The 15,925-nt window shown below is 53.5% G+C and overlaps 1 protein-coding gene and 1 long non-coding RNA gene across 4 annotated transcripts in view; both read left to right on the top strand.

Moving 5' to 3' along the window:
- The window catches only part of ST3GAL3 (ST3 beta-galactoside alpha-2,3-sialyltransferase 3), a 205,732-nt gene that overhangs the window by 182,788 nt on the left and 7,019 nt on the right, over positions 1-15,925 (top strand). For all 3 annotated transcript variants that reach the window (XM_061122149.1, XM_061122150.1, XM_061122151.1), the window contains 3 exons: positions 548-611; positions 1,486-1,581; positions 1,883-2,069. In XM_061122149.1, the coding sequence (XP_060978132.1) occupies positions 548-611; positions 1,486-1,581; positions 1,883-2,069 (347 nt within the window). The remainder of the gene's footprint in view (positions 1-547; positions 612-1,485; positions 1,582-1,882; positions 2,070-15,925) is intronic.
- Positions 2,087-15,594, top strand: LOC133041470 (uncharacterized). The gene is made up of 3 exons (XR_009689248.1): positions 2,087-2,934; positions 3,043-3,127; positions 15,572-15,594. It is a non-coding gene; the product is annotated as an uncharacterized LOC133041470 (long non-coding RNA).

Below are 15,925 nucleotides of genomic sequence, written 5' to 3'. Positions count from 1 at the left end.
GGCAGTGTTAGAGGGAGGAAGTGAGGGGAAGGCGGTCTCAGAAAATGAGGCCAAGTGGCCTGAGCTGGGGACCTGGCTGGGACCACTTGAGCTCTTCCCCATTGGTGTCCCCTCCGTTGCTTCCTGGTGTCTGCTTGGTGGGGACGCAGAGTCATCGTGTGGCCTCTCTCTTTAACCGGCACTCCCGTTCTTGGGGAGACTGATGCCCCAGCTCCCAGGCAAGGCCCACACCTGAGGGTGCATGTCCCTGGGGCCTGACTGCAGAGTTTCCAACAGCCAGCTGAGACTGCTAAGAAGGGGCCAGGGAGGCCCGAGGAAGGAGCTGCGTGCGGGTGCCGTCAGGCTTCAGGCAGAGGCGTGCGCACATGCCTGTTCTCCCGCCTGCATCTCCTTTCTCAGGGAGAAAGTTAGGCTAGTGGCCCAGCCTTGTGTGTGGAGCTCCCTCCCCCATCTTAGCCCCGGGAACACAGGCCTTCAGCTCATCAGCAAACATCTTCTGGGAACCCTTAAGTGATCTCTAACAGTTGCCTCCCTCCCCTGTCCACAGACAATCTGATCAAAGCCATCCTGTCCGTCACCAAAGAGTACCGCCTGACCCCCGCCTTGGACAGGTAAGCCATTCCCCAGCTTCCTGCCCCTTGGCTGCCCGGCACGTGCAGAGGTGCTGAGGCCCAGCTGGCCTTTCCCTTGTCTGAGCAGATTCTGCAGCACACCCACACACCCACACACACACTGGGGCAGATAAGCAGGTAAGCAGGGCCACCCCCCTGAGCTAGCCACCCCGTTGAGCTATAAACACTTGGCGAGACATGTCAGTCCTCAGGCAGCAGAGGTCTGAGAGTCAGAACAGAACGTACTGGGTTGGGATCAACTTAGCACTGGGACTGAGGGGGTGGGTGGTAGGGCGACTGAGAGGGCTTAAATCCAGGAGGCAGTGACAGCTCAGAAACCAATAGACCCTGGATGGATGAAGCCCCAGGGTCAGAGGTGGGAGAAGCAACATGAGTAGGGCTCTCAGGTGGCTGCTGGGTGCATGGGGGCTTCTAAGTTAGAAAGGAGTCCAGCCTTGAGTCCTGGCGCCCCCAGGCTCCTTCCTTTGTCCTTGCTTCCCTAGATAGCCCTCAAGCTCAGCCCACTTTTCCCTCTCCCTGGAAAGTTGCCCCAAAACCCACCAACCCTTGCGGAGTCTTTAACCCAGAATGCCACCTTACCGGAGCCTCCTTCCTCACCACCCCGGAGTCAGTGCCCAAGCACCTTTCACGCCCACGTTTCCCTGGAGAAGAGTCAGGGGGATCTGAGAGCCCAAGTTGCCCAGCTCTCCGCAGTGTGGTTCCAGCCTCTCAGAAATGGTGCTAGAGGCTCACTGGTCTTCCTCCTCCATCCCAGCCTGTGTCTGGCCAAGGGCATGGGGTCAGGGGCCAAAGCAGCAGGGGGAGAGACCTGGTGGCCAGCTCTCCACAGAGGTCTCCGCCTCTGTCCCCTCAGCCTCAGCTGCCGTCGCTGCATCATCGTGGGCAACGGAGGTGTCCTGGCCAACAAGTCTCTGGGGTCGCGAATTGATGACTATGACATTGTGGTCAGGTGAGCTCCTCAAAGCAATGCCTCAGGTACCTTCGTGTCCTGGCCCAACCCCCTGGTCCCTGAACCCATTACTAACTGTCTGTCCATCTGGGCCGTTGGACTGGAGGTCAGTGGAAGCCTCAAGGAGAAGCCAGGTTGGAAGGCTTTGGGACAGAAAGCCTGGAGGTTACACGTGGCCTGGGCTCCCCATCTGCTGCCCCTGGGGTCTTCTGGGGTCATGGTGTCTCCCCAAACACAGGCCTGCAGACTGCATGCAGTGAGCCCAGGACAGGCTCTGTCTGACTGGGTCTGCTCTCTATAGACTGAACTCAGCACCAGTGAAAGGCTTTGAGAAGGACGTGGGCAGCAAAACCACACTGCGCATCACTTACCCCGAGGGCGCCATGCAGCGGCCTGAGCAGTACGAACGCGATTCCCTCTTTGTCCTCGCTGGCTTCAAGTGGCAGGACTTCAAGTGGTTGAAATACATCGTCTACAAGGAGAGAGTGGTGAGCTCCCTGTGCCCCGGCTCCTCCCCTTCCTGCTCAGGCCCTGCCCAGCTTCCACGTCAGCCCCTTCCCCTGACCTGGGCAAAGAACAATAGGAACCTTTCAAGAGAAGCAGTAAGGACCAGATGCAGTCAAGGGGCAGAGGGGCCAGGAGATGCCAAGGTCATGGCCCAGACTCCTGGAGCTGATGTGCCTGCCATCTGCTGCCTGCCTCCAGAGACCCAGGCTCTGGTCCTTCCTCGGCCTTCTCTAAGCCAGATCCCAGGCGCCTGGCTAGCCCCAGCCTTACTGCTGATCTCCACAACTCCCTGCCTTAACTTTGTACTTGTCCCGCCTCCCGCCCCCCCAGCACCTCCCCCACTCTGAGGTCTCTCTGACTCTGGTCATGTGGGGCTCCCCTCGTTCCCAGCCAGGTGACCCTGTGGCCGTTGCACAGGGTCTGCAGACCCCTCACCTTGAGGGTGCCAGTTCCCAAACTCTAAATCCCAGTCTCTCTCCACGTTGTGCTTTTACCAATGACTAGTGGCTGGGTCCTGACCTGCCACTGAGTCTGTCTCCACTCTGGGAATGGTCAGGTTCTGTACTCACTGTTCTTGGCAGACAAGGATCTGGGCCCCTTTCTTTAGAGAGCTTCTATGGCCAAGTAGGGTCAGACTGCTCCTCTGTGGACCACCCACTGAGTCCCCTCCTGAGCCTTCTGTCTCTCAACTCTGGGCCAACTTGTCCAGGCTTATTTCCACCTCTCCCCCTAACCAGCTGTCACCAGCCACCCCAGGAGAAGGGCACTGCAGAGTTCAGGCCATTCATCTTTCAATACCCAAGCCTCTTAGCATAGGAGAATGATGACAGAAGCCCTCTGCCTACAGTAAGAAGCTAGCTGTTCTTTCTGGAGGTTCAAAGGAGAGCTGGGGGGCGGCTGGAACAGCTTCTCCTGCCTATGGAGGTCTCAGTGCAATTTGGTTTAACTCCACAGCCTTTTCCCAAGCAAGGCCAAGGGCAGGCAGAGTCAAGTAGGTAGCAATCGAGAGCGAAGACAGAAGTCAGGTCCAGAAATTCAGGTAGGTGGGACAGAGGGGAAGGGAAGCCCATCTAGATCCAGGCTGAATGTGGCAGCCCAGTCCTCCCGGGCGGGTCTGGCTCCCCAGAGGGGAGAAAGGGGCTTGGCTTCAGTTGATCTGAGCGGCAAGCAGGCCCACTGCCCACGCACAGCAGGCAGAGTGTGGGGACTGAGCGAGCAGCCCGCTGTTTTCAAGACCCTAGTTCTCAGAGCCATTCTCTTTGCCTTGAAGGCAAGAGAATTGGAATTATAGGTAGGCACTTCTAAGGGAGAAATGGGAGGAAATTGGGTCTGCCCTGGTGAACCCCAGAGAGCCCGGGGGCTGCTTTCTCACCCTGCCTTCCGCCCATCTGCCCACCCGCTCCTGGAGGGCAGGGCCCCGATCCCCTTTGCTTGTCTTACCTGTCCGGGCCCAGCCACCACAAATGACCTGGTCTTGGCTCAGACACCAGATCCTGCTTCCTGCTGGGCAGACTGGGATAGGACAGGCAACCCAAATCAGGAAGCCAGGCCCAGGTGGGCCCAGGCCAGCCAGGTGCGTGTTGTCACATGATCCTCCCAAGAACACCAGGTTCAATTAATTCAGGACTCGTACAAGTCACCAGAAGGGGTAAGGAAAGAGAGAAGAAAGGAAGCCAACTAGATTTGGAAGGCTCAGTACACTCAGACCACTCGGGAAGCAGACAGCAGGGCCTCACTGTTCCCCAGAGACTCGGGAGCTCACTGCCCGGCCTGGCCTTGGTGGCAGGCCTGTGCGGGGACCTGACTGGAGCAGCTGGGGTGAAGAGATGTGGGCTGTGTTCATGCACCATACTCACTGCGCTGATGTCTGTGCCCTGTCCTGGCCTTGCCCAGGGCTCCAGGACCAGCCCAGAGTTGGGGGATGTGAGTAGAAAGGGGAGAGGTGAGCTGGGAGAGAGTCCTCTGAAGTTCATGAGGCTCCTGGCGCCAAAGTCAAAGATAGATGGGGCCTTTAGAGTGAGTGGCCAGAGGAAAGCCGGTGATACCCAAGGCCTCACCTCTCCCAGCACCCAGAGTGGGCCCGCCCAGGCCTTGCTGGTTACCCTGGAAGCTTCTTTGGTGCCTCCTCCACCCCAGGCCCAGGGCTCATGCCTTCGCAGGACCTCTCCCATGCCCTGTTTCAGACTCTTCTGGCAGTAGTGTGTGTGGATGGTGCTCAGTCATGTCTGAATCTTTGCGACCCTATGGACTGTAGCCCACCAGGCTTCTCTGTCCATGGAGTTTTCTAGGCAAGAATACTGGAGTCAGTTGCCATTTCCTACTCCAGGGGGTCTTCCTGACCCCGGGATTGAACCCCCATCTCTTGAGTCTCCTGAACTGGCAGTCAGATTCTTTACCACTGCGCCACTTGGACTTCCCTCCTCTGGCAGCTGAGACCTGGTAAATGTGGGAAGGCGGCTTCTTGGGCCCGCCCCGTCTGGTGTCTGGCAGCAGGCTTGACCTGCTTCTGCAGTGCTGTTTCTAACTGTGCAGCCCCTGGGCTACTGGAGTGCTTGCTGCACCTGTCTGGAGCCTTGCATGCAGAATTCTGGCAGGAGGCAGCTCTGTGTTCTGGAGCCAAGGCTGGAACAGGTCTTAGGCTTCAGCTGTGGCTCAGTGCCTTTGTAACCTCCTGATTCCCAGGAGTCCTGATGGGGTATGAGAGGGGGGAAGATGTAACAAGAAAGGAAGACTGGACAACCCAAAACCTAGCCTGTGCTAGAGCTAGCCATGCTTTCTCCATCCACACGGGAGCACTCCTCTTCACTATTTGTGGCTATTTGATTTCCTGATTCACTGGGTGGTAGCGCAGATAACTCCAAACAAGTTACCTTTCGAGGCCCTTTATCTCTCAAATCTCGGGAGACCAAGCCATCAGGCAAGTAGAAGAGCTCCCAGCAGGTCCTGTGTGCTGAGTGCAGCTCAGAGGAGCACCTGTGGGCTGCTGAGTGGGGAAGCTGAGGTCAGGAGGGAGGGAGGAACTGGGGACACAGAGGCACAGGTGTGTGTAGGTCCATGGAGGGAGGGGCAGCCACCAGCTCTCGTGGAATTCTTCTCAGAGGCACATCTGACTCCATCCATCCACGCAGTCACTCATTATTCAGGTGTTGTTGGATGTTTTTGGTGCTGTCACTGAGCTAGAAATGCAGAGTCGCTCGGTCTAATGGGACAGACTGTCCCCAAACCAGAGTTTGTCCTAGTAGTGTGGCAGGTCCTGTGCCCTGAGCCTCCTCCTCCTGGCGTTTGATGAAGGCTGGAGATGCCCTGTCCATTGTCCTGAGGATGGAGCCCTGGGACCTGGACTGGACGGGACATGTGAGCTTCCTGCTCTGTGTCCCCTGCCTCTGCCAGCCTCCCCACCACACCCCAGGATACTGGTCACCCAGCACTCCCAAGGCCCCGGGAGCCAGTCCCCTTGGCGGCCTCCTCCTCTTCATTCTTACCTGGGCAACCCTAAAAGCTGGCCTCACCGCTGAGCAGCTCTGACTGGTCATCCGTTCAAGAGGCTCTGAGACCTGGGCTGAGTTGGTGGCTGTGGGTCCCACCCAGCAGGGGGAGAGGAGAGGACACTGGCTAGGGGTTAGCCCCTGGACAGCCTTGGCACAGGCCTGACCTTCCAGCTATTGTTTAGTCCTTGGGGGAGGAAGGAGGGATTGGAGAGGCTGGCCAGGGCCCCATCTTCATGCACAGGGGCACTGGACCCTGAATTTGAGAGACAGTGTGGTTGAAGAGGAGAAAGCAGCTTAGGCCTTGAAGTCATACAGACTTGGGTTTAAATTGAGACCCTGTCACTTGTGAGCTGGGTTCCCTTAGGCAGATAACCTAAGCCCCTGAGACTCCTCTCATCTATAAAACAAGAGTGGTACTACCCATCCTTCAGGGTGGGTTTAAAAGTTAAACAAGATGAAATACAGAAGCACCTGGCATAGTGTGTGACAATTATGTGGCAATTATGGATATTTATCATTACTGGTGGTGATACTATTGGAAGAGCCCAGTTGCCCTAGGGAGTGGAATCTTTGTCTAGATTGCAGAGCCTAACCTAGGAAATGATCTAAAAGCAGGAGTCAGAGGCCAGGCCTAGAAGAGGTAGAGACATGGGACTCCTGGTGAAAGGCCGCAGGGTGGGCTGGCAATCCAGGAATCCACAAGGCAAATGGCCCCCAGGTCCCTGCATGTGTGAAGCCTTATTGGACCAGGCACCCAAACCTAAACCATCTGCACCTGCACCGGTGCCCTGTTCCAGGCCTGAGAGGAGCACAGAGCCTCTGGCCAGGCTCTGCCTAGCGGGAGCCCAGTGTGGACACCACCTCTGGGGAGACTCAGTGCAGGGCGCCTGAAAAGCATGGTGAGGCAGGTAGACTCTGTGACCTCCTACTGCTCAACGAGGCCTCTGCTGAGCCAGCTCGGTGGTCCTCACCCCCGAGGTCTCCTTTCCGGACCGCTAGACAAGCTCTCCTCGGAACCATTTCCGCTGAAGCCATCTCCTGTGGACACAGCTCTTTCTCACAGATCCATCATCCCCTGTTACACCAGGAAGATTCCCTATACTTGCCGCATCCTGCATCCTGCCCCTTGCTCCTCCACCCCCAGGAAAGATGCTCAGGGGTTGGGGCTCACGCCATCACCCCCTCTGCTCCACTTCACCACTGTCATCCGTGCCTCTTGGTTACTCATCTCACAATCATTGTTATCGTTGTTTCTCTCCTCCTCTTCATCATCTTCATCATGGCCATCACTAAGCTCTTTAGTTTGCCAGCTTTCTTTGAATTCCTTCATTCAGTTCTCACTGTGACCCTGTTAAATGGGTACTATTATGATCCCCATCTCAGGGTTTAGGAAACTGAGGACAGTGAGGATGAGTCACTTGCTAAGATCACACATCTAGTTATGTGGTAGAGGTGAACACAGACCCAGCTCTGACTGTCGTCTCTGGATGCATCTCCCCCTACCTTCTCAGGAACTGTCCTTTTTCGTTGATTTCCTTTCTTACCTCTCTAATGGATCTTCCTCTCACATTTATAAATTTGTTGCAGCCTTTTTTATTTTTCTTTCATTTTCTCACCTCAAAAATGAAAGCCCCAGGAACTTCCCTGGCAGTCTGGTGGTTAAGACCACGCTTCCACTGCAGGAGGTGAGGGTTCAGTTCCTGGCTGGGGAACTAAGATCTTGCATGCCATGTGGTGTGGCCCCTCATAATTAACCCATATCATAACCCTCCATGACCTGGGCCTTCCAACCCCTTCCTTGTCCTGGCCACTTCTTGCACTGAACATTCCTTTGGCCATACCAAAGTGTATGCCCAGTTTCACATCTGCACGTCTTCCCGAGGCGATATTAGACGCTCCTCTTCTGAGTCCCCACAACACCCTATTATACATAAGGGCTTTCTTATCTGTCAACTTGTATAAGCTCCTGGGGAGCAAGGACTGTCCTGTTTATCTCTAAGCCCATCACCTCCAGCGGTGTTTGAGACGGAGCTGCTTGCATAAACAAATAAATCAATGTGGAAACTGAGACCCAGAAGGAGGCAGGAACGTGTGAGAGTCAGGATTCCAACCCAGGTCTTCTGACTTGATGGGGCTGCCTCCCTCCTCCATGGCCCCAGAGAACATTCTTTTAGATTCAGACCCTTGCATTCTTTTGCTCTCCTCGCGCCTCTCCTGGGCATCTCTCCTCTTAGCCATGTTTGATTTTCTTTCTGCAGTTCCAAGATCATTCTCCTTGATAAAAAAAAAAAAAAAAAAGAAAGAAAGAAAACTAAACAGTCCCTGGCCTCTGCCCCGTTCACTTGTCTGTCGGTATCACACAGCCAGCCCCAAGTCGGCTCCTCTTTTTGTTCCTTGCTTTTTCCAAATATAGCCTTCAAAAAGGTTTCTGACCCTCTCCTCATAGCATGCAACAAAATAAATTCCAAATGGGCTAAAAAGTAAAATATAAAAATACAACCAAAGGAAATTTTGAAGAAAGTAGAATAGAAATCACATCTCTAGAGGGAAGAGAATTTTCAAAGGACAGAAGTGCTAGGAAAAATCATATTTGATAATACACGAGCATTTAAATTTAAACAGCAACCAAAAAACACTGGATACCACAAAACTTTGAAAAGTTTATTTAGGAAATATGACAAATGGTTATTATCATGAAAGTAGACAAGAAAACCATTAGGCCCCCAGCGATTAAGGGGCAGGAGACTGAACTGATCACGCGGAAGGAGATATAACTAGTGAGCAGCAACGATCTGTTTAACCTTGCTGGCAGTCAGAAAATTCATGTAAAGGCACCAGGATGCCACTTATCACCTATCACATCTTCAGAGAATGTGTTTGAATTATAATACATAATTCTGGCAAGAGTGCAGTGACAGGTGCTCTCAAAGGCTACTAGTCAGAGTGCAAACGGGGACAAGCTTTTTGGAAAGGAAGTGACACTTGGCACCAGGAGCCGTCACCCAAGGGAAGGAAAAATCTGCCTACAAAGGTTTTTATCATAGTGTTATTGATAATGGCCAAACCCAAATATAACCTAAGGAGTTTATTATGAAAAGTAGGGTTCAACTAGCAGATGGCGGATAAAGGAGTAGCCGAGACCCTGCAAAGGCTGCGGGCACCGGGACCAGCCCACACAGCTGCTCCTGCCCTCACTGCTTTGCTGTGGGGGTCGCTGAAACAGCGCTGGATTCCGCACGAGGAACAGAAGTCAGTCTCTTCCTTTGCCTCCGCCACACTTCTGAGTTTCATTTTCCTCTTCTGCACAATGGGAATAGTGACAGCTTCCCAGTGTGGCTCTGGTTTCACCGCTGTAAGGAGCCACAGGACCCCGGCACACTGCGCTCGCTGCAGGTGGCATCACCTTCTGGAGCCTCTCCTGAGGGCTGGAGGGAAATGCCCACCCCAGGCCCATCCTCCCCAGGTGCTGGAGACCCCAGAATTTCTTACCATCGCAGTGCCAAGTCCACTTCTGTGCTCTTGAGGGTAGAACACATCTCCCTCTGCAGACTCCTAAGTCCAAGGAGAGATGTTTGCAGAGGCTGTGAGTAGAACTTGGGGATACAGACTGGGCAGTCCCCACACGTGTGCACAGTACTTCCCATGGTGTGAGACGGGACTGGGATGACAAGGGAAGGGGAGAGCAGGTGGGGTCAGGCTCTGCCTGCATGCTGGGCCAGCACAGTCTCCAGGAGTCAGAGTTCTCGACTCAAACCTGGCCTTCTAGGTCATTTTTCAAGGGAGGATAGAATATATTTTATTTAACAGCTTGGTACCTTGACTAGTAACATATTTAGAATCTAAAATTTAGACGTGGTGTGTGGACATCCATTTGTTATTTTTGTCCCTGGCCCCACAAATCTTAGGGATAAGCCTTCATGGATGTGGTGGCAGTGGTTGGAGATGACCTGGGGAGAGGGGACCAGACGGTGAAAGGTCTTATAAGCCAAAGTCACATCAAGAAGCTGGGACTTCATCCTGCAGACTAATGATAGCAGAAACTAACAAGCTGCCTTTGTGCCAAGCGTACTGTGTGTGTGACTTTTCATTGTCAAGTCACAGAAACATGATGAAGAAGGACTGAGTCCTATTTCCCATATTTTGGAGAGGATGGTAATAGAATTTGAAGGGGTAAAGAACTTTCCGAGGGAATACGTTGTTGGTGGTTAAGGTTCAAAAACAGACCTACCGAGTTATTGGTGCATTTCACAGGCAGGGTGGACTGACAAGGCAAGGAAGGAGGCAGTTGTGGGCGGATCTGTGCAGGAGCCACAGACCCAGTGCTGCTTGGTTGGGGGAAGTGAGGATTCAAGTCTGAGTTGCTGGGGAGGAATGATGGTGGCTGGAACCCTCAGGGGAAATGAATTGGGTCAGAAAACAAACCTGTCAGGGCCTTGGTTTCTATAGGAGGGGACCAGACCTCCAGATGTTCTTAAAGGTCTCTTTTTGTAGGATGGTAATCAATATTTTGAGGGTTGTCACCTGAAATATTATAGCATATATTTGTACAAAAAATTAAATGGTTTATACATAACAGAGATTTGTGTATTTGTTGATTGGTTGATCCAGGTTAATTGTTAGTTCTGAAAGAGTTTGTACGCCTGTGAATAGCCCTCTTTCCAGCTCTACTTCATTTTACTTGTAATTTCCATAGCATTCCTCGCTCTTCCTCCCGTCTTAAGTTGTATACATGTGAATATCTGCGGGATATGTCTTGTGTGTATATATATATATATATGTATATCAATAAGTATGGCAAATGTTTTAAACCTCTTTTTGGCTCGTTCTCACGTCATAATGGGTGGAAGCCCCAATGGTTTGATGGTAAACAATCCACCTGCAGGAGACACGAGTCTGATCCCTGGGTTGGCCCTTGGAAGAGGAAATGGCAACCCACTCCTGTATTCTTGCCTGGAGAATTCCGTGGACAGAGGAGCCTGTGGGGCTACAGTCCAAAGGGTCTCAAAGAGTTGGACATGACTGAGAGACTAAGCGTGCATATAGTAATAATCATACCGTGTATTGAGATATTTGTACATAGTCCTGGGTTATAAACTCCTTTTAAAGAAGGAAAAAAAACTAGACCTGTGCTCTTAATTATCCTGACAAGCTGCCTCAGTGGGGCAGTGGAAACCCTCTGAAGATTTTAGCCCTGAGAGGGTCAAGATCAGATTCGTGTGGAACTGAAAGCAGGCACAATGGAGGCCTGATGGCTCCTCCAGCACCCAGTGACCTCCTTGGAGTGACCCCAGTGAGCTGGTGACCTGTCCTCAGGGAGTGGCAGCCAGAGGCGGGAGTGAACACACCTGCCCTGCTCCTGGCTGCAGAAAGCCAGCCCGTGGTCAGGCCCTCCATCCAAGGCCTCTCATCTTGGCAGGCAGACTGCTCGCCTCCCAACAGAGGAGCAGGAAGAAGGAAGAGGCTGTAGGAGAAGCAGTATGCAGGGGCGCCAGCAACCACGGCAGAGACTGGCTGGACCAGAACCTCTTCCCAGATGCTCTCCCCCATTGCTCCTGGCTGCTCTGACAAGAGCAGAGCGAGTTGCATCAACAGGAGACTGGCAGCTCCACACACATGAGCCGGGTCCAGACTTGAGTAAGGCACGGACATTCCTGGAGGAGGGATTCAACCCAGCATTCAGCTCACAGATGGCCTCGCAAGAGAGCTTTGACCATTCCAGGCCAGCGTCAGAGGCCAGCTTTATAGGCCTCTGTGTTGTGTCCTATGGGTGAGGGAAATGAGATGTGAGAAGCCTCGGGCCATTTGGACAGGCCTTCTGGAACAGGGCTGTGTTCTGGCGGCAGGCTTGGCAGGGTTACCCAGCGGTAGGAAGGCCTCCAGCACCCAGTGACCTCCTGCAAGGAACCCAAGGGCGAAGCTGGTCCCCGTTTGATGTGTGTCCATGAACTAGCCCATCTGTGGCCTCTAACATTGCCAGCCACACCCTCTGCCTCACTCTCGGCTTCTGTGACACTCACTCAGAACCATAACAGACAAGATTTATTGAGTGCTTGTCACGTGCCAGACGTGGTGCCAGACGCTGTAAAATGCACAGCACCTCACTTCATCCTCATGACTGTCAAGGACGTGCTCTTGACATCCCCATTATACACGAGGACCTGGAGACCTGCAGAGATCCCATGACATCCCGGTCGCACACATGTGGAGTCTGGATGTGGAGGTGGGTTTTCCCAACTCCAGGGCCCAAGGTCCCCCAGGGCATCACACTCTCCCTGCCTCCTCGTCGCTCTTACCCTTGGTTCTCAGTCTCGGCAGGCTCCTCTGCTCCACCGACCCCTTCAGTCTTGGTGTCTAAGGGCTCTCCTCTCTTCCCATCCCACATGGAGATTATCAGTCTCAAGTCATCAAACCCCCTCGCCTTCAGGGACCCAGTGCCCTTCGGCAGAGGTGTGCGGTGTGTTGTGTGTGTGCCTGTGTATGACTGTTCTGCGGAGGGAAGCCGCAGCTTTTATTTGAGGAGATGGGCTGTAGTTGTGTTTACTTGGTATGTGTCTGCCTGGGGAAGCCAGATCCTGGTCTTAGTTGTTTTTCCTTTTCCTGGAATTCGTGAGGAGGTGCTGCACCAGGACAGTGACAGGTGGGGAAAATAAAACAGCAGTGCCGGATCCCAGCACCCTAATGCAGCCGCTCTGGGACTTGAGACCCAAGCACAGGGCTTGTTCCTGCCTCTCCACCCCCCACCCCCAGCCCCCCACATCCCACGGAGCTGCAGGTGTGTCTGTTACTTTGCATCTCCTGCCACTAAAGGTGACTCTAGTTGTTGTGCAGTCGCTAAGTCATGTGTGACAGATGTGACACACATGTCCTCGAATCCAAGCAGTCCCGGCACTCACTCCTCCTGGAAAACAGTAAAGGTGGGAAGAGACAAGGAAGCCTCCCTTCCCTCTCCACCCTGGAGCTCTTGTCAGATTCTCAAAGGGGGCTTGAGATCCTAATTACCTGCTGTTTCACACAGTGGTTCCATATGGAACCCTTTAGCACATGGGAAAGGTAAGAGATGTCTCCAAGAGGGAATCTAGTGTCACGGAAAGACCCAGGCTCTTGAGCTGAATCCAGCCCAGATTCTCCCCCAGCTGTATGCCCCCAGGCGCGTCCCCTCGCCTCTCTGAGCCTCAGTCCCCTCTGTGAGATGGGATGCGTGACACCAACCGCAGCAACCCCTGGCTCCCCCTCAGAGCTCCCAGCGGGGTGGATCAAAGAGAGGCCCTGTTCATCCTGACTCCAGGCCCCCTCCCTCCTGAGGTGGGTGCAGCAGTAATGCTAAGGAACGGGGTGGCAGGAGGAACACTCATCCCGGCATCGCGACACTCGGGTTTGCATCTTCCCCCAGCCACTTACGTGACTTTGAGCACATCGCTTTATCTTGGGTCCCGCACCTGTGAAGTGGGTGAAAGTTGCAGAGACATAAATAATATCTGTGAACGCCGGCCTGCAGCCTCCACGCCCCCAGCTGTGCTGTCCCTGCCCTCCCCACCCCTCCTGAGCCGCCCCTGGGCTTCCTCCTCTTTGGGTGTGTGTGGGCAGGTGTGGGCAGGAACCTGGGGCTGTGGGGGTGGGGGACGATGCTGAGGCCTGCCTGGCTCTGGGGAAGGGGTGGGGGCTGTGCTCGGCTTGGCACAGGCTGGTACCCGCCATTCCTTTGGTACACGGAAGGGCTTCTCCCCAGTTTTGCATAGGAACTTGGTCATTTCTCCACCTTCCCCTTTCTTGCTGGGTCTCGTCCTGATCTTTACCCCCTTACACACATATACTTCTCCTGGACAGAGAGGTAGACACAGGAAGAAGTAGGTCTGGGATCTGCTCTCTCATCTGTCTAGGGCTGAGACCCAGAGAAATTTGCCCCCAGGGCTGATCCGTTGAGCTGACACTTGGAGGACAGATAGAATCTGCCCAAGATAGTGGTGCTGCCACAGAGATGGGGAGACACGGGAGGGGGTGGCTGGAGCAGACAGTCCATTGAAAGCCACAGAAGATGAGCCTGAAGAGGTACAGAGGGCGGTGGAGGAGCGGGGTTGGAGTTCACGTCCCCTGTCACACTTGAGGTCGCTACTGCGCTTCTGGGCCACAGAAATGAATCAGATCGTGAGCCCCTGCCCTGGGGCTGATGTTGGTGTTGAGAGCAGCTGAGCAGCAACTGTGAGCTGGGCACTCAGCCTGAATTATCTCATTGAATTCACGCAACATAAGATAAATACCCTTAGAATCCCTAGTTTATCCATAAAGAAATGGTAAGTTTCTTGCCCAAGGCCTCCACGCAGCTGAGGGACCAGAGCAGAGTTTGGATCCAAGCCCAAGATTCTTCTGTCTTAGTCAGCTCGTGTTGCTATAACAAAATACCACAAACTGGGTGGCTTATAAACAACAGACATTTGTTTCTCACAGTTCAGGAGGCTGGAAGTCCAGGATCATGGTGCTGGCAGACTTGGTGTTTGGTCAGGGCTTCCTGATTCAGAGATGGTTCCTGGTTCATAGATCGTGGTGTCCTCATAAGGAGCAGGGGAATCTCTTGGACCGCTTTTGTAAGAGCACTGATCCCATTCTTGAAGCCTCTACCCCTGACCTAATCACCCTCCCAGAGGCCCACCTCCTAACCATCACCTTAGGCATTGGGCAAATGAATGAGGAGAGGGGCACAAACTTTCAAACCATAGCAGATCTTAACTCCATGTTTTTTCACCTCCCAAAGGTGAGAGACCACTTCTACCTTGAGATGAAGGCGTTCAGTAAAGGCACGAGGAGGGAGGAGATGTGAGTCTTGAGAAACAAGTGAGGTGGATCAGGTGGATGGGGGTGGGGAGGCCATTATAGAGAGAAGCAGCAGCAGCAGCGGAAGCATGAAGGTGTGAATCGGCAGGTGGGGACTTCAGATGGGCAGAAATGGAAACTGGAGCAGCAGGCGGGGTTACTGGCGAAAAAACTCAGATCTCTAGTGTGGCGGTGGTGATGTGATCCAGTTTGTATATAGGAAGATCATTCTAGCAGAGAGTGGAAAGTGGTTTGGGAGGCAAAGATGTCCCATTCTGGGCACTCATTACGTGTTTGTTGAGGAAATGAATGGAACTCAACAATTACTGTGTACCGTTTACGTTCTAGTCCTTCTAGTGGACTAGAAGGGCTCTGGAGGGTTAGTGGTCAATAAACAGACACTCTAAATAATCCATTTGAAAGATGATGAGACCTGGACTTTAGGTGGTAGCAGTAGGCATGGGAGGTAAGGATGGATCTGTGGGATTCTATAGAAAATAGTCAAAAGAACCAGATGATCAATAAGACGGAATGGGCTGGAGAGATAGAGAGATGGATATATAAAGTCGATTCCCAGGCTTCTGATATGGATGATTGGATGGACAACAGAGCTTGGGGAACACAGAGGAGGAGCAGATCTACAGATACTAGAAATAGCTGAGATGTCCAACAACAGAGGGTTGCTTACATAGTCTAGGGGACATGCCTCCAGCCTGCAGGGTTAGTTTGTGACCTTCTCTAGCAGTACTTGGGAGCCTGGTTATAAGGGCAGAAAGGATGGGTGAATGGGTTGATCCAAGTCCATGGTTCCCATGGGCTAGGACAATAGAATGGCACAAGGCAGGGAGTTGAAGGCGATCACGAAAGAATGGCTGAAGCAATCTACTCGAGGGAGGGCTTGTATACTGAACAGAAAGGCAGGGCTGGGACCTGGAGGAAGGGAGGGAGGAACAAGGAGAGGAATGTGTGGCCCCGGAGTGGACCCCAGGGTGTCAGGGTCCAGAGCTGCCACCCTTCCAGTCCGGTACTGTGATCCGTGAGGGGAGAATCATCCCATTTGGCAGATAAAGAAACAAGCTCAGAGAGCTTGTCACTTGCCCAAAGTGACCCAGCTCCATCGGTGGCAGAACGGGGGGTGGAGTGTTGTTCTGCTGTGCCGTACTAGCTCACGTTCTGTCTTTATTTTTCAGGTTCACTTTAGAACAGTTGACTGAGAGAGTGAGGAAATTCAGCGGAAGGGAAAGGAGGCGAGCCCAGCAGAGCAGATAGGAGAGAGAGGGCAGGCTCCTCCTGGGCCCCTCCGTAGCGGCAAAGGGGAGGGGTACTGCTGGGCCGCTGGCTCTTCCTCTTGGCCTGGGAACTGCCCAGGCCAGAGCAGCACAGCCCTGTGCCCCATGCCCCCCTCCTCCATCCACACTGGCCCCACCCTTGCTCACTGTGCCCCCCTATGTACTTGACTCTGCCCCACATCCTGTGTCCCCAACACACACTGAGTCCGCCGTACTCCGGCCCGTTTATTCTTCATGCCCCAGGCTCCCTGTACA

Source organism: Dama dama, chromosome 20, assembly GCF_033118175.1.
Source record: "Dama dama isolate Ldn47 chromosome 20, ASM3311817v1, whole genome shotgun sequence".
Lineage (NCBI taxonomy): Eukaryota > Metazoa > Chordata > Mammalia > Artiodactyla > Cervidae > Dama > Dama dama.
The sequence above is the reverse complement of the archived record's forward strand: the minus strand, read 5'-3'. Positions and strand labels throughout refer to the sequence as shown.